Below are 23,890 nucleotides of genomic sequence, written 5' to 3' on the forward strand. Positions count from 1 at the left end.
CACATTTTGATATTTAGCTGCATCATGTTTACCCACCAGAGAGCTTTAAGAATGAACTGAACTGCATATACAGTTTCCCTTTTCCTTGTTTCTCTTTTTATAACTACTGATTGTAATTGGTATGTATGCTGGTCTTTGGCTGTAACAATAAAGATTGAACTGAACTGCATGTTGAACCTGGAGTTATTATTAAGAACAAATTCTACACAAGCACCATCAAATAAGGGGAACACATTTGAGAATGGAGTGAAACAGCTCAGTGAGTATTCCAAAGGGTTGCTAAAAATCACCTTAAGTCCAGTTCCATTTCTTTATCAATATGATGAAAAGAAGTAGTAGAAAAAATATTATGGGAGGCACAGGGCACTTTGATTGAATGACGGTGGTGGTCTACAACAGTAGCTATGTACAAAATGCTGTGAAAATGGCTTCTGTAATATTTTAAATATATATATATATACTTGTGCTTAATGTACCCATTCTTCCTTATATTGCCATTAACACTATATTTCTCATTGGAACTGGATAGCCTTGTCTTTCTCAGATACTAATTTTTCCCCTTTGGTGCGATTGGCTAAGTATAAATAATAAAAATGTAATGCTGGGGCAAATCAAAAAACTTTGCAAATGTTGAGCTCTGTAATAATACAAAACTGCAAGTGGTCTTACTGATTAGAATACTGTATTGTGCTGTACTTTGTTACCCTTCTCCGAGACGTACCAGGGGAAGCAGATCCAATTGTCTGGCTAAAGCGATTATCAGGGCTGAGCATCTGGCCTGTGATGCCACCTGTGATACCACCCATCCCTCCCATGCCACCCATCCCTCCCATGCCACCCATGCCACCCATCCCCCCCATGCCACCCATCCCTGCCCCAGACACCACTCTTTCTGTAACAACCACATTACGTCCACTCGATAATTCAGGAGAAAGGCTTAAATTGCCCTGCATGGTACTGCTGGGTCGAATCACTCTTTCTGTCACAACTACATTGGACCCATCCGATAGATCAGGAATGGTCATAGAAGCGGGTATCCTTGAATTTGGTGCAATAACCCTTTCTGTGACCACCACATTTGATCCATCTGGTATATCAGGGATATCTATCATACCATGGAAATCAGCGACTGAGGCAGGACCAAGCACTCTTTCTGTGACTACAACATTTGATCCGCACAATGGATCAATATTAATTGCAGGAGGTTTCAGAGCTGGCCCAGAGGTATATGTCTCAGTCACCACTACATTACCATGGAGTACTGGGTCAGGTATAGGCCTTGGAGGAGGTTGTACAGTGGAAGTAGTTGCATAAGTGTTTTCAGTAACAACTGTGGTACCACCAACAACAGGAGACATTGGTGAAGACATTGGTGGAGGTACTGGTGGCAGCATAGATGAAGATGTATTAACAACAATGGTCGTTCCTGGTGGCGGAAGATTGATATCTATTTCAGGATTGGGAATAGATGGCCAAGGTGAGTAGGGATCTGGGAAGGGCTCAATTTCGACACCCAAGCAGATTTCTGCCAGTGTCTTAAACTTTGGTCCCAATGTATCCAGATAGGTGTCATCCAGATCATCTCCAATAAAACTACAACAGCCAATGGAACCAACAGGAGAGCCTATACCCTCGTGGTCGTATATCAGTAGACAGTCATTTGCAGGTCTGCCTTCATCTTCATCTGCATAGGCAAATGCTTTCTAAAAATAAAGAAAGAGGGGGAAGACAGAATTAGACCATTCTTGTTCACTTGTCATTTTCATGCTGAGGAGAATCAAAATTACCACCAAAAGATAAAATGAATTAAGATTGAAATGCAGAGAGAATATGTTGAATATCAATGGCAAAAGTGGATGTAACAGTTAGATCTATTTAGTTAACTTCCTTCTGTTGTGAGCTGAAGGCTGGGCATGCATAGAGATGATGTATCCCATTTTATATTATGACCTGAGGAAAAGTGTTTTCATATGATTTTTGTGCCCAGTGACCTTAGAAATGGCGACTGCTCCTCAATTTTCCATATCCAGAGTGCTCAACTCTTTGATACAAAAAAACTGAAGAGTTCTGTGCTGGAGATCCAAATTCTACATTAAGAAAAGCCAAATTCTAAAGTCTGTATAAATTGGTTCTTGTAGGTTATCCGGGCTGTGTAACCAATGAACTCTGACCGTGAAAGCCTTCGACAATATTCTGTATAAATTATTGTCGAAGGCTTTCACGGTCAGAGTTCATTGGTTCTTGTAGGTTATCCGGGCTGTGTAACCATGGTCTTGGTATTTTCTTTCCTGATGTTTCACCAGCAGCTGTGGCAGGCATCTTCAGAGGAGTAACACTGAAGGACAGTGTCTCTCAGTATCAAGTGTGTAGGAAGAGTAATATATAGCCAGAAAGGGGTTGGGTTTGAGCTGAATCATTGTCCTGCAAAAAGTATCAAAGGTAATTTTTTGCAGGACAATGATTCAGCTCAAACCCAACCCCTTTCTGGCTATATATTACTCTTCCTACACACTTGACACTGAGAGACACTGTCCTTCAGTGTTACTCCTCTGAAGATGCCTGCCACAGCTGCTGGCGAAATGTCAGGAAAGAGGACCACGGTTACACAGCCCGGATAATCTGTATAAATTATCAACATGTGGATCATTTTTCCAGTGCATATAATATATGCAATACAATTGATTTTGGCCTTGTGGTCATGTAAAGTAGCTAGGAGCTAAAACCCTGCCTCTACTCAGTGGAAATCTTTTGCTGCCTTTCTGGTTTCTGAGATTCCTCCAGGTATTACATACTTTCAGTCACATTTTTGAAACATAATGGTTTGAAGCTGCCTTAAAAATAATGAAATCATAGATCTTCAGGAAGCTGAATTCAGTGTCCTAAACTGCACTCTCTGCCTTTTCTGTACTTCCAAGAAATTAAAGCATATCCAACATATCTGCCCTATGCAAACGCAGCAAAGTGTCCTCTTAGCATGCTTACAGGAATGATTCTCATAGAACTAGTAGACTTGGTTGGACACTATTATCCCTTTTGGTTAAGTGAGGAGCCTTGTTCCATCAAAGAAGGCTCTTCATCAGTGTCCAACTAGCTATGATGCAGATCATAGATCTCCATAAAACTCAGTTACAACTGTACATGGCCCTGATTCAGATTGGGGTCATGCAGGGATGAGAGAGGCAGTTTAGCCCTTTCCCCCCCTGTATGGCTTCATTAACAGAAACTGTTCCCCATGCTAACTGTAATTTAATAGTAGTTTAAAGGAAAAGAAAAGGCAAGTACATATTTTGTTGAGGTTTTTTTTTTTTAACAGCTTGGGGAACCTGGTTTCAATTTAAAAGACCATGCGGGGCTGAAATGGTCAAAAATGGTTAAAAGCTTGCTCTGCTCTCTGTGCATGGCTCTAGTCCAAGTTAGGCCTGTACATGGGGGAAACGGAATGTAAAAATGGACTGGGAAGATCTCATCACTGTTTTGGCTCTGATATTTCAATTAACGCAGCCTGTCCAGCGAACCTCTACATTCTCATATCTGTGTCTCAAATTGACATAGAGTTGGTTATTACAGTAAGTGTTCAGATTGAATCAGGAGAGTGGCTGCTCACTGCTGAGATCTGAAAGCACAAGCTGGAAAACATGAAACTCCTCAAGTGTAATGATTTGTTCAACTCACAAACTAATCAAAGTAGCTAATTACCAGCATTATACTAATTAATAAAAATATGGTTGAGTATCTATTTACTTTACTTTCTGTTGATAATATATTAACCTCTTTGATCCACAATGTTTTCTTGTTTATCTGAGATCACCTGAGCAAGTTATTCTCACTTATAGTGACATAAGCAGTTTATGAAGCCAGTAAGGATTGAAAAATGAACATGGGTTACCTCAGAAAAATAACTGTCTAAGAACGCCATGTTTACTCCACTCTCTCTGTATTCTTTCATTGTCCCTCCATACATTTCTTTTCTTCCTGTTGTTCCATAGGCTGTAGTTCCATAATCCACAGTCGTTCCATAACCTTTAGCCGCTCCTAGTGCTGTAGTTTCTTCTGAACATACCACTCCTCCATCTCCATACTTTGTTGTATAAATATCTGGAAATGAAAAAAGTTATTACTTAACAATTTCACAAGGACAGGGAATTGTGTAATCCACAAACATTGCAGTCAACTAACCAACAAGGATATAAATTCAAGCCAATTCAGGCCTAATTCATTTGGATGATCCTCTTTCAACACAAGCTGCCCATGAACATTGCTAATCACATACAAGTGCTCTCTTTATTTTGTGTGTGAAACCACAATGGATCTATGTGGTCAGTGTACCGACAGAATGTACAATTTAGTGACATTCCTTTAAATTCTACAGTGTTAAGTGGCTAGTAATGTGTGGATCTGCCCTAAATCACATGACCTTCATTTGTTCTAAAGCATGGCTTAGAGATTGATGTTTTATTTGCCGTCGATACTGAAATTGTTTCAAGTCATTCCTCATTCTGTGGACATAGAAATATTTCAGTTAGTGGCTGCATGAAGCAGCCTCCACATGACTTGCATTTCAGAGGGACGGCATATGCCAGCTTGTTTATGAAATCATACTTTAGCTTCATTTATTTTAATTTACTGTGAACTGTGCTAAGGTTTAATCAAAAGGACTCCCCGCTTTGTGGGTTGAATTATCTATACCATGAAGTCTCTATTGCAGAGATCTGGGTGGCAGTCACATATTTATTCACTATTTAAGTCATTTCCGGTAATGTCAGTAAAGTCAAGAATGGACTTTCTTGATGCTGTTGTGCAGGATCCAGCCATTCCCCTTGCCCTTTTGCGTCAGGGAATTCATCTTTTTTCTCCAACATTTTAAACCACAATTTTTTGTCTCGAGAAAATTATAATAACATGTGACATGGATTAAGCTTGCATTGCCAAGTACGTTGAGTCTCTGTTAAATAGTTTCTGTGATTTCTCCTATAGCTATGCTATCCTGTGAACCTAATTATTGCTGTTAAGAGCGCTCTCCTTGTATGACTCAAGGTCAGGAAAACACAAGCAGCCATTTTTAAAATAAAAAGACCAGCCTCAGCACGGCTCTCTCCTGCCACTTATGGACCATTTTTTGGCCCTGTACATCTCCCCCGATTAAGAACAGATGAATAACCAGAAGCAAGGCTGTCCTACGAAACCAGATTTTCTCATCTCTCTTCCACTGCTGCAAGGTCCATTAACAGGGCTGCAATATTGATCTACTGGTGTTGGATTGGAAAGAGTACAAATGGCAGCGCAATAATAAAGTGCATTTAAAAAACACTGTAAAGGTTCATGCAATAAAAATCTATAAAAATCCACTGCGCCTTTCCAAATTCTGAAGAGGATTTTGAAAGAAACATGCAATGATAAGTCCAGTTTAAAGACAATTTTCAGTATGCCATGGACATCACAAATCTAATTTGTTGTAACCCATACTTTTCTTTCTGTAGGCCCTCTTTCATGTTGAAGGAAGAAAGAAAACCTACTTGTTAAGGCAGCCTCAAAATATATACAGGAGCTCTTACTGAGCACAGTACTGGTTCACTGACATCAATGAGTATCTGTCACATTTTTATTCCAAGCTTCCTCCAACGTCACAGGGGACTGTATGTGTCTCCCCCTCCTCCATTTTGTCTTCAGAACAGCCCTTTGCGGTAGGTTAAACTGAGAGAGAGAGAGAGTTGGCCCAAAGTCACCCAACAAGCTTCATGTGGGGATTTGAACCTCTGTCTCTGTGGCCAAAGCCCAGCATTTCAACCACTACACCATGCTAACTCTCAGTTAACTTTGGCCATTTCCCTTAAAGTAGCCCTTTAGTGGCAGGGAATTCATATTTTTTCCCCCAACATTTCAAAGCCCCATTTTTTTGTCTCGAGAAAATTATGATAACATGTGACATGGATTAAGCTTGCATTTCCACGTACGTTGACTCTCTGTTAAATAGATTCTGTGATCACTCCTGTGGCTGCGCTCTCCTGTGAACCTAATTATTGCTGTTAAGAGCGCTCTCCTTGTATGACTCAAGGTCAGGAAAACACAAGCAGCCATTTTAAAAATAAAAAGATTTAAATCCAAGGGAAATCACTTAGCATGACTGTGGAACTGGGCTCCCCATCAAAAGCAGTCTTGCACATCAAAGTATTATTTACAGTAAAAAGAATGAAGAGTCTTATTTCATTATTAAATTTATTTATTAAAACATTTATCTCTCGCCTTCATTCTTGGTTATTTATTGAAGTTACCATTATGAGAAATTGTGTCTTTACTTACCTGAGGAGTCAGCAAATTCACCTTTCGTTGCACCTTTTACTGGCACACACATATTTGAAACATCCTGAAAACAACAACAGTGCATTTAAATATACACTTTTGCCATGATTCAGAGAACGGCTTCTTCTTAATTACTGTTTTCTCAACAGAAGTCATAAACAGCGAGCCATTGTACACTAAAAGGGAAGCCTAAGATTTCCTACCTGAGTTGCAACATGATTTTACTACAGCTGCCAAAAATTTTGCCCCACGCAGTTACATGTTTATCTTCATCTCTTAGATTCAGAGAACTGTGAACAGGACTGACAGCTGGGTGCAGATGGGGCTGTATTTAAGGACTCCCTACTATCCTACCTAGGAGGTAATAGTTAATGCACCTAGGATGTAATACCTAGTGCAAACTAGCTGTTGGATATGTGTGTGTGTGTGTGTGCATGTGTGTACACACACAGTGTGGTGCAATGAGGGAAACCTTCGATGTGAGTTCCATATATTAAAGGTTAATATAGATGTGGAGCAAATGACGACTCAGTAAATGAGAATACTGAACACCTGACGCAGCTAGTGGGGAAGAGGGCAAAGATTAGATAATGCTATCCAGGTACTCATAACTAGTTTTATTATTTCCTATGATTTTACTTTTATTTAAAATCATTGATGTCTGTCCATTTGTAGCCGGCTACAAGAAAAGGCCTGACTAATCTGCCCTTTGGCGAGGAGTCTTTCAGATGGGGCATAAATGGGCACCGGATACACTGACCAGATGAACACATGAAGCTGCCTCTCAGTGCATTCCTGACTGGAATGCCTGCGCAGGGCTTAGGAGGCAACGCAGTAGCTTTGCCTCCTAAGAAGGTTTCGGCCTGGCTGATACCTCCGCCTGGGAAAAAAAACCTGTGCAACCCTCATAGGGTTGCACGGGAGATACACTGGGGGGGGAAGGGGGGAATTCCCGAGCCAAAACGGCTCAGGAAGCTGCCTAACGGCAGCCCTGCCCCCTAGCCAGCGCCATAACGCCCCGGAAACACATCCCCGGATGCCGTTATGGCCCAGGAACACCTCCCAGGATGCCACTACCCCCCGGGAACGCTTCCTGGGTCACTGCTGCGGCCTTTGCTGGCGTCTGGATGCCGGTGGCAGGCTTCGCCGGCGTTCAGGCCTGGTGCTGCTGCACCAGCGGCCAGAGACTGGCGCCGGCCCTGCACGTCGGTGCTGGGGCCACACACGTCGGCGTGCGCCTCCCGGATTCCAACGCTGTGGGCGTTCGCCAGCCTCCTGAAGACTTTGGTGCGGGCTGCTGGCGCGGCTCAGGAATGCACGGTCTCACTGAATGATACTATTGGTCCATCAAGGTCAGTACTGTTTACTCCTTTCTTCCTTTTGATCCAGAAGTTATCTGTCCATTATCCCCTGAGCTATGTTGCTTGTGAGAGCTATATTCTGTTGCAAGCCTTTTAAAAAGACTACCCAAATACTGTTAATTTCTCCATCAAGAAAAACTCATTTGTTCATGTTCAGAAGTATTTTCCTGATAAACCATGAATCTTTGTCTGCTTCCATATTACACTGCTCAGTCACTCCTTTTCTGCATTGAGCTGCAAGCAGAACTGAAACTGGGGGCTATGGGAGACAAGCTGTTTGTCTTACTGTTGGTTCCATATGTTTGCCCTGGAGACACGTAGAACCTGCAGTGAGACAAACAGCCTGCCCACCTCAGCCCTTTTCTGCTAGTGAAAGTAGATGGGATGGAAGAGATGGAATGATGAAGTTTCTTCTGCTGCCATGCATAAAGGGCTGCCAACCTCCAGATGGTGGCTGGAGATCTCCCGCTATTACAACTGATCTCCAGGCGACAGAGAAAAGTCCACCTGGAGAAAATGGCTGCTTTGGAAGGTGGACTCTATGGCATTATGCCCCATTGAAATCCCCTTCCCCAAACCCCACCCTCCTCAAACTGCACCCCCAAATTTCCAGGTATTTCCCAATCTGGATCTGGCAACCCTACATGCATACTTGGGAGTGCCCCCACATTGTTTTTAAAGGTGAGTGCTGGGTCCCATATTAAACACAAGTTGGATTGTCTAATAAGGTCCTATGTCTTCATTTTAGACATTCATCATTTGGTATATGATAGGCTACACAATTCTGAACTAACCCGGTCTTCAGGCTGTGCTCCTTCAATTCCCCATGAATGAATTGCCCCTTCTGTGCATTCAGGTACAGGTTCAAATCCAGCTCCAACTCCACCTGCACGACCACCCCCACAATAGCCACAGCAGTCACTCTGTGACATCAGAATGGGAACCACTGGTGGAAAGAGAAGCAAGAAAAAAATGTAATAAAAAATTAAGCTTAATGTTTAACTCAAAATACAAATTAAACATTGTACAACTAATTTTGCTTATGACTGGTAAGTTCTGAGACTCAAATATTAAGACAATAGGAATAAACAAGAGGGAGACCCACAAGGACTTGTGGGGGTACATTACATTTTCTCCTTTCGCACTCCTTTTCTCTCTCACTTCTTTGAAAGTCCCTACAGCCTTTCCCCTTTTCCTTCTCTTCTTATTTGTTCATTAATAAATTTACATCCTGCCTCTTCCTGACAAGTCTTGCTCGAGGTGGCTTACATCAATGTAATCAGCATATATAATCAATTAAAACACAATACATATAATACATATAATTTCCTATTAAAACTATAAAATCAGCAATTTATAGAGTATTGATTGATCCAACCATTGGTAAAAATCATCTATGAATCCTCTAGGTTTGCCAACCTCCAGGTACTATCTGGGGATCTCCTGCTATTACAACTGATCTCCATCCGATCAACATCAGTTTACCTGGAGAAAATGCCCGCTTTGGCAATTGGACTCTATGGCATTGAAGTCCTTTCCCTCCCCAAACTCCACCCTCCTCAGGCTCCCCCCAAAAAACCTCCCACCAGTGGTGAAGAGGGACCTGGCAACCCTAGAATGGTCAGTCAGGAAAGGGAAAGGTGGGTGGTCAAGATGAAACCAGGCTCAGTTGCAGCAAAAGTCGGAACAGAGAGGCCAGTTTTGATGGAAACCATTGCTGTTCTCAACCACAGGCTTGGTGGAACATCTCCGTATTACAGGCCCTGTGTGAGCTAGGTCCTGCAGGGCCCTGGTCTCGATTGACAGAGAAAAAGCTCTGGCCCTGGTCAAGGACAGCTGGATACTTCTTGGGCTGGAGACCACCAGCAAGTTGTTATTTGAGAGCATAATGCCCTCTGAGGGTGTATCTGAAGAGGCAGTCCCACTGCTACAATGGTCCCAGACCGTTTAGAGCCTTGAAGGTCAAAAGCAAAACCTTAAACCTGACCCGGTATTCAAAATGGAGCCAATGCAGCTGGCAGAGCACCGGTCTAATATGGGGTCTTCAAGGGGTCCTCGTAAGGACCCTCGCTGCTGCATTTTGGGCCAGTTGAAGCTTCTGGATCAGGCCTAAGGGTAGCCCTTCCAACCTACCAGCCAAACTACCGTTATCTATTTCCTTGTCTTCAGCTTTCTCCCTTTCCCTCTTCCTGGTAGCCCCTTCCTGGGAAAACTCTGGGCAGGTGCAGCCCCTGGGCCAGGACAGGCCTAGTTGCACAGTGCTAGCTAGGGTTGCCAGGCCCCTGCTGGGGGAGGGGGATGCCTTACTCTGGAGCCCCTCCCCCTAGTGCCAATCAGCTGGTCAGCAGGGGACTTACTGGCAGCAAAAGCAGGCCTAGCCCTGCATTGCCAGCAACTTCTACCACATAGTTTTTGCCCAAATAACAGAGTGTCCCTGCGTCACTGGCAATGTGATGATGTCACTTCCAGTGTGTGCCACTGGCAACCCTAGTGCCAGCCATCAGGCCAAGCCCATTTGTGTGGTGGGGAACCCACACTGACTTGTGGGGAGGCACCTAGGGTTGCCAACTGCCCGGTTGTGGCGGGCAATTGCCCGCCAATCAACCGAGCTGCCCGCCGACCAGCTGATGGCCGGCAGGAGGAAGCAGGGAGGGGGGAACAATCCCCCTTATGCTCCCGAGAAGGCTCCAGCCTCTTGTTCCATGCTGCAAGCCCGATCGGTCTTGTAGCATGGAAAGGGTGGCTGCAGCATTCCTCCCAGCCCTGCTGTGTAAGTGCTCCGAGCGTGCGCACAGCGGGGCTTGGAAGGCTCCAGCCTCCCCCCCATGCTACAAACCCAATTGGGCTTGTAACGTGGAAAGGAAGGCTGTAGCCTTCCTCCCAGCCCTGCTGTGCGCGCGCTCCAAGCACGCACACAGCAGGGCTAGGAAACCGGAAGTGGAGTCAGGAGCGCGCAACACTCCCTCCACCCAGCCCCACCCATTGGAAGCTCCCGCCCAAGGTAAGTGGGGACCTGGCAACCCTAGAGGCACCTCACTTTCCCCTGTATCCCCCTCTGGACACTATTTGTTTTGTCCATCTGGCAACCCCAATATCCTCAGCTGGAACCATGAACAGACAAGACAGCTCTTTCTATAAATCTGAAAAACAACCCAGGTGTGCAGAAAATATGAAATCTAAAACAAACAAGTAAAAATACACTGCGTTTTAAACCCTTTCAAAACAACAGAAGCAGCACGTTTACCTTTAAGAAACAAATGCCCTCATTGGCCATTGCTAGACAACTGGAACACTGTTCAACCCTTGAATTCTGTCACTAAAAGGCAAGGGGCAGGGCCCTTTCCAGATCTGTTTTGGCCTTTGAGGAAGGACTCACCAAGGCCAGGTCTGACAGCCACTGCCAGGCGACTTGCTGCCACGTGACTTAAATGACTCACCAAGGACTGGCTGCTTGCTACTGTTCAACAGCAGCCACTCCGCAAAACCCAATGCATTGTAGTAGTTAGAGTTTTAGACTAGGATCTGGAAAACCCAGATTCAGATCGCCACTCTGCCACAGAAGTAATTCTGCATTCTGAATTAGCTGTGATATTACAAATCCCTGTATGAAATGCAGCCCTTGAAAAAGCCATCAAAGCTTGGTTATAAGTAAGCACGTGCACATACGCACAGTGTTAATGGTCTGCAAACTCTCACATTGTTTAAAGCACCTACTAATTTCAAGGGAAGTTGCTTAAGGCACCTGTTATGAAAAGAGTAATGTTTCAGGAAAAGGCTACACAAAAGAGCGGTCTTATATTTTAAAGAGCACAAACTATAAAACTAGAAATGGCAAATCTACTTTGAAGAAATACTTACGCACAAATATGAGTGCTCCAAGAAACATCAGACCGACGACCATAGCACTAACTGTCATTGCTCCTCCTTGTTGCCTTGGGGCAAGATAGCCACCATAACCATCACTACCACCACCAACCATACCAGTGCCACCACCACCAAACTCACCACCACCCTCACCAGCGCCCCCTTCACCACCAACTGTACCTATACCACCAGCACCATAATCTACACCACCCTCACCACCTGCTCCACCAGTTCCCCCTGCTCCCCCATCTGAACCCCCTGTTCCCCAATCGAAGCCCCCTGTTCCACCACCTTCTCCCTTTGTTCCTCCAGCTGAACCCCCTGTTCCCCAACCGAAGCCCCCTGTTCCACCCCCAGCAGCACCGCCTGCTCCACCACCACCAGCGCCGCCTGCTCCACCACCACCATAACCGCCTGCTCCACCACCACCACCACCACCTGCTCCACCCCCAGCAGCGCCGCCCGCTCCACCCCCAGCAGCGCCACCTGCTCCACCCCCAGCAGCGCCGCCACTAATAATAACAGTTATTCTCTGTGTAGCACCAGAAGTACATCTTCCGTATGTATCACAACGACAAGCTTGCAAAGGAACTAGCTGTGGTCTTTCACAACTTCGGCCTCTGTTATCCATTGCATTAACATAGACTTCATGAATCACAAAATCCATTTTCATTGTGGACAGTTCTGCAGAGGTCTCTGTTAGGGAGGAGGGAAAGAATTTTTTTTTTTTTAAAAAGTAGATGAAAAATTATACTTTGGGATCTTTACTAGGGGATCGTTTGAGAAAAATATAATTGATCGGGAATCAGGCGAGGTGGTTGAATGAAGTTAAAACAGTTTCATTGAACCTTTGCCATAATATGGCCTTAGTTTTCTAGCTGATGCAAACTAAAGTAGGTGTGTTGTTAGTTATGGAAGCAAAAGAAACACAGAGCATGTAAATGGCAAGGGGGCTGAAATGACTTATGGCCCATCTCTGAGGCAGGCTGTTTAAAAGCCCACCTAGTTGCAAAATAAATCAGCAGCCATCCATGTTCATTCCCTGTGCTGCAGTGCAACTGTGTTGCTGTCTTGTCTACTTTCTCTTCGGACCTGAGAACTCATTCAGATGCCTGTGTGTCAGAAGTACTTGAACAATGACCCTCGGTTGACAGAAGCAGGTACCAGACACAACTACCAAACAGATAGCTGGTACTGGAATGGGAGGTAGGGAGGGCTAGAAGAGTATGCAAATTTGGGAGAGTTCAAGTTCCATGGTGATACCTACACATATGTTTACTCACCATTTACTATTCTGATAGTCCATGAACCTTCCGGAGGCTGTGCTGCTATAGTGAATTTAAAAGGCTGACCATTCGGATAATCATCTAGATCTGTTGCTGTGATTGTGACTGTAGGGCTGGACATGCAAACTTTTCTGATTTCACTGGTTATAGCTGGGCAGTTATCATTGACATCTTCAATCGTAAGCACAATGGTACCAGTGGCTGTTGTGAAAGGGCTTTCTGTAATAGAAGTTATATATTTAATCATGTATTTAAAATATTTATGTCCCACTTTATGCACATGGATTCAAGGTGGCTAACAAGCAACACGTTGCAAGCATGCAAAACATAGAAGACCATTAAAAGATAAAAACATACACATTTGAAAACACAGAGAGCTTAAGAACACACAGGTCATTGAGTTACAGCTGGTAACATTTGATACGTATAAGCTAGAGACATGTCCAGAAAATAAATGGGAGTTATAGATAGGTCTACTAGTGACAATTTAAGCAGCCTTTGAACACATGAAGCTGCCTTATACTGAATCGGACCCTTGGTCCATCAAAGTCAGTATTGTCTACTCAGACCGGCAGCAGCTCTCCAGGGTCTCAGGCAGAGGTAGGGGTCTTTCATATCACCTACTTGCCTAGCCCCTTTAACTGGAGATGCCGGGGATTGAACCTGGGACCTTCTGCATGCCAAGCAGATGCTCTACCACTGAGCCATGGCCCCTCCCCTTTAACTACTCAATTGCTGATAAGCAAAATTTTACAAATTACAGTGGAGGATTCTGAGTACTCGGGCTTCTGGGGTGAAGAGATGAAGAAGGGAAAGCAAAGAAATGGACTTACAAGAACCAGTCAAATCTTTAGCTGCAAGTGTCTAGGGGAAATATTCACACATTTATTTAATGGGACTTTCCCACATACTTACAGTAGCTTACAGTAAATTACAAATATCAGAAGCAGGTCAGTTTGCATAACTGGATGAAATCTGTGTCTCAGCAAAAGCACTCCTGAATGATGTTGGATACCAGTTTCAGAATTCAGAGTAATTTCAAGGAGGGTTGGGAAACTGTGTTTTCTTACCTGTAGTAATAGCTAGCACCTCTGCATTGTAAGTTCCTTTATATACATAAATTGATTCCCGATCAATTTGTTTCTTAAAAGTGATTACTGCAGACCTTGGGTCGATATTAAACCAAGCAGCTGGATCTTGTCCCATCTGATAGCTGTTTTTGATTAACAGAAATGATTAGAGTTCATTATAAACTGATAATACACTTGCATTGCTAGTGCAAACCAGCAATGTTTAGAAACATAGAAACAAAGCTGGAATGAACCCCAAGGGTCATCTAGTCCAACCTCCTGCACAATGCAGGAAATTCACAGCTACCTCCCATCCCCTCCTCCAGCAACCCCTGCTCTGTTCCCAGAGGAAGGTAAAAAATCCTCCAGGAGCACTGGCCAATCTGGCCTGGAGGAAGATTCCTCCCTGAACCCAAAGTTGCAATCAGTATTGCCCTGGGCAAATAAGGGCCACAAGAATCGAGCATTGGCTTATCCCGTCCTGCCCTCCCTCTCAAGATCTGCTTAATTTATAATGAGTCATAGAATCAGCATTGTTGTCAGATGGCTATCTAGCCTCTGTTTAAAAACCTCCAACAAAGCAGAGCCCACCACCTCTCAAGACGTCTGTTCCATTGAGGAACCAATCTAACTGTGAAATTCTTCCTAATGTTTAGTCCAAAACTCTTTTGATTTAATTTCAACCAGTTGGTTCTGGTCTGACCTTCTGGGGCAATAGAAAACAACTCCACTCCATTCAAAACTTGAAGATGGCTATTAGATCAACTCTCAATCATCTCCTCTCCAGGTTAAACATACTCAGCTCCTTTAACCTTTCCTCATAGGACTTGGTCTCCAAACCCCTTGACATCTTTGCTGCCCTCTTCTAGACATGTTCTAGCTTATCAATATCCTTCTTAAAATGTGGTGACCCAAACTGAACACAGTACTCCAAGTGAGGTCTAACCAGAGCAGAGTAAAGTCATACTATCACTTTGCATGATCTGGACATTATACTTCTGTTGATAAAGCCCAAAATCACATTTGCCTTTTAAGCTACCAAGACCCCTATATCCTTTCTCCATGTGCTACTACTGTGCAAAAAGGATCTAGGGGACTTAGTAGATCACACACATTGAACATACATCAGCAGTGTGATTAATCATTTTAATATGAGAAGATGTACTTAAAAAAATTGTTTTGTCATTCAGCATTCAGACCAAAATGCATTTTAAGTGAAAAGCAAATTCATATGTGAGAACAAACCCTCTCTTTTCTACCGATTAGCTGATACCTTAGAGCTATATATTAGGCAAAATGGTAGTAGACATTAAGGATGCATACATTCAGAGAATAACAAATCAAAATCTGAACCAAATATTCTTAAGAATTTTTCAAATAATGAATCCAATTGCTACAAAAATAACTGCAACCAGTAATCTCCAGCAATATTAGGAAATGACTTCTTGTTGACCTTCCCCTTCCAGTAACCCCTGGATCCTCAGGCCTTGTGCAGCTAGAGGTACAGAAGGGATCCATCTTTGATATAAAACCAGAGAATCATGATCAGGCTAACATGCAATTTTCAGCAATTGCAAGAGGAAGTAGCTTGTTTCCCATGAGAACTCTGGCACACCTTTTCCAAGACTTTTCTCTGTGAGTCTCTGAGGCCCTTGACATCCAGGTCATGATGAAAGACCAATGTGTGCAGGAAAACAAAGGGGCATTCCTTGCCACCTTAAAATGCTTGCCAGTTCCTTATAGCCTTCCGCCAATCTACTGCCACCACCTAAGGACTCCCTTCTTCCATCCAAACCTCCTTCCACATCTACTCTCTCATCTTGGCAAACCCACACCTATCACTGCTCCTGGGAGGTTTTTCCTTGCACTAGCCATGTGGGAAGAACACATTACTTTGGGTTGATATGGATACTAGGATCTTGCAAAGTGAAGGTTTGCCATCTGGCAAAATGGCAGTTCCTTTGATGGAGGAGAGGAAGGTGATTTTTACCGATTCTCCTCCTACAGCAGACTCCACATTTTGCTCCCACACTAGTCCGGGGGATCCCTTGCTGCTCATGAAGAGGATTTCAGGGTTGCAGCAGATTGCAGCAGGAGGAAGTAGGTGGGAAATTCCTGTTCTATATATCTATATAACCATGGAGGATGACAAAGGAATGCTTAAAATACCCTAAATATATATACCTTTAATATACATTAAATATAAATTATATAAATATAATATATAGTAATATAAATGCTACTGCATTCCATACATTATTGGCACACTAGATTTAGAAGAAAAAGAAGAAGAGTTGGCTTTTATATGCAAACTTTCTCTGCCACTTAAGGGAGAATCAAACCAGCTTACAATCACCTGCCCTTCCCCTCCCCACAACAGACACCCTGTGAGGTAGGTGAGGCTGAGAGAGAATGACTTGCCCAAGGTCACCTAGCTGGATTTGTGTGTAGGAGTGGGGAAACAAATCCAGTTCACCAGATTAGCCTCACCACTCATGTGGAGGAGTGGGGAATCAAACCCGGTTCTCCAAATCATACCCCACCGCTCCAAACCACCGTTCTTAACCACTACCCCACACTGGCTCTCAAGGGATGCAGGTACCCAACCACAAAAGATGCTCAGTGTAAATAAAATATGCCTTACCGGACATTAGTAGCAGGTCTTCCTGTATCCTGATCTATAGCTTGAAATGTTCCAACACTGTAGGTGGATGACCATTCACCTTCTGATGCAGTAACTGTTATTGTGGAAGGAGAAAATGCTGGTCCTTCCCTAATATTTATTACTTCTACTGAAAAAGGGGTGCCCATAGGTTGATACTGATTAGCCACTGAATAGTGGAAAGGAGCTACATTTCGTACACCAATGCTTAATTGAATGTTTGAAGACTGTTCATAATCCAGTTCCTAAACGAAAGAAATAGCATGGATTCATTTTTAATAAGGGTATCACATTCGCATATTAAACATAAACATATCATTTACAAAAAAAATTTCAAAATATCACTTGTTTTCACATTTTTTTCTCCCAGAAAAGTTAAATGCAGTGAAACTGAGAGGCAGCAGATAGAAGCCATTATCTTGGGAAGACAGGAGGTGAAAGGAGACATTGCATTGTGCAAGATCAAGGGAAAATAAATATTTTATTTTTTTAAACAGAAAATAAATATTACTGTCAAAATGGGGCAGCTGAGAATTTTGGCAACAATGCTTTATGTGTTGTACGTTAAAGGATTGACTATGAGAGCCTCCCCCACTCCACCAGACAAGATAAAAAGGGATTGGAGATAGATTCTCCTACTTCAGATGTACAATCATACCCATTTTTATTTGAAAGGAAGATAGCCCTGGATGTAAGATGACCTCCTAAAAATGTTACACACACTTACAAATGTTTAATTGGACATAAACTGTAATTTGTATGTAAACGTAAAATGACCCCCTCTTTTTTGATGGCATACCTGAAAAAAACCAGCCTTGCATTTGAGAAAATACAGTAGTATCAGATTATGATCTTCAAAGCAATAGTGAAAGAATATTTAAATTCATACCTTTACCACCATCAGGATAGCTTCATTTGTCACTGAATCTACTTCTATAGCAAAGTTGTTGTTTTCATTTCCAGAGATAAAGAAACAGTCTGCTTTCCAGTTATCTGTATGCATTTGATCCAGATCAGTAATCTGTATCCTTATCAGCTCGTGACTAAGTGTATTTTCTGAAATTTGTACTGAATACTAGAGAAGAAAGAAAAAAAGCTGTTGACATCTGACACTCTATGACAAACTGAAGTTTAATGCAGACAAGTTGGCTGTGATGCTGTTCGGGAAGGGAGAGTGCTTGCAGTTGTAAATCTGCCAGCCTTAGATGGGGTTAAACTTTCACTGATAGATGGTTAAGAGCCTAGGTGCTCTTAGGTCCAGCCTAGTTGATTGATAAGCTGGTTGGTACCACAACCTTCAGATAGGACTACTGTAATGAGGTCTACCTGGGGCTGCCTTTGTAGATGACTCAGAAATTTCAGTTATAATACGTGGTGGTGAAGTTTCTGTCCAGGTCAGCTGCTTGGAACTAGTGCTGAATATAATGCCAGTGTTGCATCAAGAGCCCTGGTTGCCCATCTGCTTTTGGGTACTATTTAAAGTGCTAGTTATCACCTTGAAAGCCCCTCACAGCTTAGGGCCCTCATACATCTTTCACCTCATCTCCTGCCATACCCCCGAGTGCCAGTTACTCTCCTCAGACAGCTTCTTCCAGGTAGTACCATCATCTAGGCAGGGCCACCTAGATGGGGAGAGAACATTCCTGGGGCCCAGGTCAGCTGGTGGGCCCCTGAAGCCAGTGGCGTGCTCCGTCCAGCCAATGCCTTTTACTTCGAATGCAAGTTTGTGCTGCAGCCACCAAGAGTGCAGGCAAGGCAGAGCACAGTAAACAACAATAGCTCTAACTATCGGCTCCTGATTTCCTCAAAGTTTACTGCAAGGAGGCAAACACTTGCATATCCTGCTAAACCTGTCAACCAAGCCAGCGTTGGAGCAAGGCAAGATCAGCCAGCACAGCTCATAGCTACTACAGTCATCACCAGGCTGCAGCCGCCTAACAAGGTTGTTTCCAGCAACCTATTTCCCTCTTCCTTTCCTTCCACCCAGATCCATAGTTTTGTCTGCTCATCCAGACCTTCTAATCCCCCCAACATTTGTCAGTCTTGGTGTCAACTCCTTCTCATCTTTGTTTGGAAATCTGTTATATCACAGATTATATTGGCAATCTGGACTACTTCCATTAATATTTGGACTTCCCATGGCAAAAAAATGGATCCCTTTAACGGGCCATTGGTGCTTTTTCTTAGGAAGCTGTTATGAATGTAGACAGGGGCATGTTGCTGATGCCAGGGGTTTCAGAAAGGCTTACCGAGTTCTGTGAGAAGGTTGGAAAGTTGTCATTTACATCTAACACCTCAACATTACATATGCATTCAGATGATATTCCATCTGGGCCTCCATTCCTGTCTGTGGCTTTCACTACCAGAGTGTAGCTACCATGTTCCTAAATGAAAGAGGGGAGGGCATAATTGTTAAAACTGTCAATAAAGCAATAAAGTACACTTTGTTAATACACCTTCCTCAACATAAAAATGCTTTGTATATGATTCATTGGAAAGGCTTGAGAGGTTTTGAATATCCCCTTCCACTGTAACCACTTTTGAGGTAGGTAGGGTTGCCCAGCCAGGCAACCAGCAGGAGACTGGGAGGGGTAGCTTGAGGGGTGGCTGTTGCTAAGGCGTGTTGTCACTTCCAAGTTTTTCCTGGAAGTGATTTCATGCCAATGGCCCAATAGCAATTTTTTAAAAAAAACAAACAAACCTAGAAGTAGGTAAATGCAACTGAGTACCACTGATTACAATAATATTTACTTCCAAGTAGGCCTGCATGGGATTGCAGCATTACCCATCTTTTTTGCTTCCATTTCTTCTCTTTTCTGTCCCTTTCTGAGGGCCAAAACAGTTGAGACAGTGGGAAATTTATTAACGGATTCTCCCAGCATTTTTTGAGTGCTAATTAAACAATGCAGGGCCCTTATTCTGATTTTGACTGGAGGAGGGGAGGAGATTAACTCTCCCACCATGTGGTCTTGCTGATCAAGACTATCTGTCAAGGTTGTGTATCTCGCAATGTTAAAGACTGGATGATTTTGATGAGAAACTGCTCCTAAATTTAATCCCTCCAAAAAACCAAATAAAAGAGAATGGCCATTTCTTCATTTGACAAATGCACAGCTGTTACTCAGTTGGTGAAAATTCAGAAGGAAGCAGCTACATTGCAAGGCTTTTTTCTCCAGTACTCATTAGCCAGCATTTTCCTACGAGGGACAAAGGAGGATCCTTTTACCTCTCTGTCAAGCATATTTGCACAGTGAAGTTCCCCAGTTATTGTGTTCAAAATAAACATTGATGGACCTCCAGGAGTCTGACTCTCAATCTTGTAGGCAATTTTGGAATTCAAGGTATTTGGCTCGTCTGCATCTGTAGCCGTTATTTTCATCACCAATGTGTCTGGAAAGAAAAGAAAGACAAGAGAAAATATGAAGAGCCGCATTTCAGTCTATTGAGGGTAGAGGCAGATTTAGAGGGGGAAAGCAGAGGCAAGGAGAAAAAGGCTTGGCCAGACGGGATCTCCTTTGCTGTGCAGCGCTCACGCCTCTGTCCCCTCCTGCAACAGGCCCGGGATGCACCAGGCTAAGGAGATGGTGGCCCAGTTAAACTGCACAGGGCTTGGCCATACACCTCCTTCCCTGCCCAGCATGGGGCTCTGTGATACTGTGTGCAGTGAAGGAGACACCAGCCCGGCCAAACTGTGCAGGGCTCAGCCATATGCCTCCATTACCACCCAGGACAGGGTGAGCGCCCCGGTTTTGCAGCAGGAGCAATCCCCCATAGGGAGAGGGCTGCCCCTTATCTGTGGCTTAGGTGGCCTCATCTGGGGGCTATCAACCCACCAGGTTGTTTTCCAGTGGCCTTAATGGCCAGTCCACCCCTGGTTAAAGGTAGCATACTGTGTGAATGATTTAAGATCAGAACAGGCTACATTTTCAAAATCTGGTGTAGATTTCCAACAAACATCTCAGTCTCTTCAGACAGTATTCTCTTGCAAAGTAATTATGAGCTCCTTATGAAAAGCATGGATTTTGCAAACAGATGCTTCTAAAAAGAAGGCTACATCTATATCGTTTTCTTTGCATTTGGTTTTCAGCGTATCAGCAGGAAGAAACTGTGGGCTGTGTTCAAAGGTGTTCTTGTGCAATTGCTACTTGCACAAGGGTTGACAATTTGTGCAGATTTCATACTAAACTGCACCCACACTATTCTTGGGGTTTTCAAGAACAGTTTTCAGGTAGTGCCGAAAACAAGGAGAGGTGACAAAATCCATTCTGCAAGAAAAACTGCTGCAAAAAAGTTTTTTGGATCCAGTCCTATGACCACAACATGAAATTATTTCAACTAATCTCAGATCAGTTTATGTATGTAAATACTATCAAGTTGCAACCAACATATGTTGACCCCATCAAGGGGCTTTCAAGGCAAGTGAGAAGCAGAGGTGGTTTGCCATTGCCTTCTTCTGCAGAGTCTTCCTTGGTGGTCTCCCATCCAAGTACCGACCCTGCTTAGATTCTGAGATCTGACAAGATCAGTCTATAACATGCTATTCCACATAAACTGCCAGAATAGATTACCCATTCTTTTAACTAAATAACCATCTAGTTAATTAGTTAATTTAGTACAGTTTACCATTTACCTCTTGCTTTAAAAACAAATATTAGTGCACACCCTTAGCTAGCAGCCATTGAAGGACCTATTGTATCCTCCATGAATCAGTATAATCCCCTTTTAAAGCCATCTATGCTAGTAACCATCACTACTTTCACTGGCAGTGAATTACACAATTTATTTACTCATTGAGTGAAGTATTTCAGTAGAACTGAACCTCTGAGTTCTAGTTTTATGGGAAAATGAGAAAATGTTCTCCTTGTCCAGGTTCTAATTTTCAACTTGGTCCAATTTAATGGCCACTGTGGCTGCTATTTACCAGTTAAAAACAACCTTCGGGTGGATATCGCAGTGCCTCCTCTGGCTCTAAAACACATCCTTAATTCATGCATGGAAATAAATGAGACAAAAACATACTTAATTTTAGCTAGATTGTGCCTGGGTTTCAAAGAGCTGTGACAAAATTGTGAAGTATACAACACGATGGATAGTTATACATACAAGAGTTTATGTCTACACATGAGTATACATAGTTATGTTATGTTTATAGCATACTTACTGTCCATGCTGCTTTCACTAATTGCCCCGCTGAAGGCTGCCTCTGAAAATACTGGTGGATTATCATTTATATCCATAACGCGAACTCGGAGTTGAAGCACAGTTTCCACTGACTGCTGTGTGATCGCATTTAAAGCGTAACAGTCTATCTGGATTAAGAGTTTAAAACAAAAAACTAATTCACAATGGGTATATGCCATTCCAGATACTGAAAATCATTGAGTCATTAGTAAAGCAACTTTCTTTTAATTTATAAATTGTACAAAAAGTAATGAGAAAGTAGGAGATTATTTGCAAAAACTTAGTACTTACAATAAAAAATGGATTTGTCTCTCGATCTACTATTTTTGTTATATTAATTTCACCAGTCCTCTGATTGATGATAAATACACCAAATGGATGACTATCAATCCCTTTCCCTGATATTTTGTATATAATTGGTTGATTTTCTTCGCAATCTGATCGTATCTATAACAACAGGAAAAAAATGGTTTCTCATTGTCAATCCAGATGTTTTAGCCAACTTTAAATGGTTCCCTAGTGCTTCCTGACAACCGACTTTAACAGCATATATGTGATGAATATCATGGGAAAGACATCATCTGTTAATTGATTTATTTATTTAGAAAATATATATGCTGCCTCACCAGAGATCTGCTAGAGAAAGCTTATAAACAAAAAACATATAATAAAATCATAAAGACGACAACATTAATGTGAACATTGCTGCAATTACATTTATTTTATTTATTGCATTTATTATTATATACTTATTTTATTATTATTATATACTTATTATGACATACTTATTATGATATACTAAAGCCAGGCCCAGGGTGGCTAACAGCATAAAATTACAATTAAAATCATAAATACCATATGAATAATTAAAACCATAAACAGTAACAAACAATAATGGTGCCTTGCTCATGGCTCTCAGATGATATGATCTTTTCCAGGATTGGAGAAACCATGCATGCCCAGCGTGCATGGGAGCCACAAGATGGTGATGGATGGGCATGACAGGATTAGGAAAAAACAAGTAGGGAAGGGAAAGGGGGGAAGGGACAGGGCGAGGGAGGGGGAAGGGAAGAAAGGGGAGGAGGGGAAAGGGGGGAAGAATAAGTGACCTGCTCATGAGAGCAGGGTGAGCTGGTTAGATTTAAGCCCAGTAGCACCTAAGAGACCATCAAGAGTTTCAAGGTATAAGCTTTTGAGAGTCAATGCTCCCTTCATCAGACAAAGAAAAATAGTAGTGGAGGCTGGAGTCCTTTATCCTAGTCAGAAAGTGGGAGGGGTGCTGTAAAGAATGATTGTAAAGGGTGCGGAAGTACAATGTACGCTGGTGACTCAGAAGGTCGCAATGTCTCATCCATGTAGCTTTCATACTGCCTTTAACATGAATTATGATTTTCTATTTTTGAAATTAGAATAGTTAAGCTGTTATTCCATCAGTGACTGTTAGGGTTGCCAGGTCCCTCTTCGCCACCGGTGGGAGGTTTTTGGGGTGGAGCCTGAGGAGGGCAGGGTTTGGGGAGGGGAGCACTTCAATGCCATAGAGTCCAATTGCCAAAGCGGGCATTTTCTCCAGGTGAACTGATCTCTATCGGCTGGAGATCAGTTGTAATATCAGGAGAACTCCAGCTAGTACCTGAAGGTTGGCAGCCATAGATATCAGACATTCATTACTATTTAACCTGCTGCTCACACTAAATACACCCATGTTCTCCCATGCTATATATGGATGGATGTATAACATACAGCTTTATACTGAACTGGATCAGTGGACCACTAAGAATGAAATGTCATGAGGCATACACTATGCATTTACCTGGAGGTTGGCAACCCTAGTGACTGTGTATGTACACTTAATATGTTTCTTTTTTATTTTTCAGCCTTGGGGGATGTACCCTTTTTGCTGTGCACTTTTACTATGCATGTTGGTTTTTAACTCTGTCTTTTTTTTAAACAAGGGAAATGGCAACATAGATTTGAGAAGCAACAGTTATATATTTTACCATTTTGTTGGGGCAGGATGTCACATAGGCATAGAATTAGTGTGACATTAGTGTGAGCATTGTAGCTTGTAGGAGTATCACCCACATGAATAATATGCTATCAACATGCATTGTTTTGTATGGATCACACATGAAGCTGCCTTACACTGAATCAGACCCTCAGTCCATCAAA

General features: G+C 42.8%; 1 protein-coding gene across 1 annotated transcript in view; it reads right to left on the bottom strand.

The window, feature by feature from the left end:
- Positions 1-563: 563 nt before the first annotated feature.
- Positions 564-23,890, bottom strand: part of LOC130481800 (desmoglein-1-beta-like) — a 45,269-nt gene continuing 21,942 nt past the window's right edge. Inside the window, exons 4-18 of the mRNA XM_056854580.1 lie at positions 22,009-22,168; positions 21,702-21,845; positions 19,767-19,930; positions 18,790-18,924; positions 17,430-17,615; positions 16,523-16,785; positions 13,879-14,021; positions 12,806-13,027; positions 11,994-12,218; positions 11,517-11,762; positions 8,453-8,604; positions 6,298-6,361; positions 3,887-4,095; positions 839-1,703; positions 564-790 (exon numbers count right to left, since the gene is read on the bottom strand). Coding sequence (XP_056710558.1) covers positions 666-790; positions 839-1,703; positions 3,887-4,095; positions 6,298-6,361; positions 8,453-8,604; positions 11,517-11,762; positions 11,994-12,218; positions 12,806-13,027; positions 13,879-14,021; positions 16,523-16,785; positions 17,430-17,615; positions 18,790-18,924; positions 19,767-19,930; positions 21,702-21,845; positions 22,009-22,168 — 3,303 coding nt within the window. The 3' untranslated portion in view covers positions 564-665. The remainder of the gene's footprint in view (positions 791-838; positions 1,704-3,886; positions 4,096-6,297; positions 6,362-8,452; positions 8,605-11,516; positions 11,763-11,993; positions 12,219-12,805; positions 13,028-13,878; positions 14,022-16,522; positions 16,786-17,429; positions 17,616-18,789; positions 18,925-19,766; positions 19,931-21,701; positions 21,846-22,008; positions 22,169-23,890) is intronic.

This window comes from Euleptes europaea, chromosome 8 (assembly GCF_029931775.1).
Source record: "Euleptes europaea isolate rEulEur1 chromosome 8, rEulEur1.hap1, whole genome shotgun sequence".
NCBI classification, from domain to species: Eukaryota; Metazoa; Chordata; class Lepidosauria; order Squamata; family Sphaerodactylidae; genus Euleptes; species Euleptes europaea.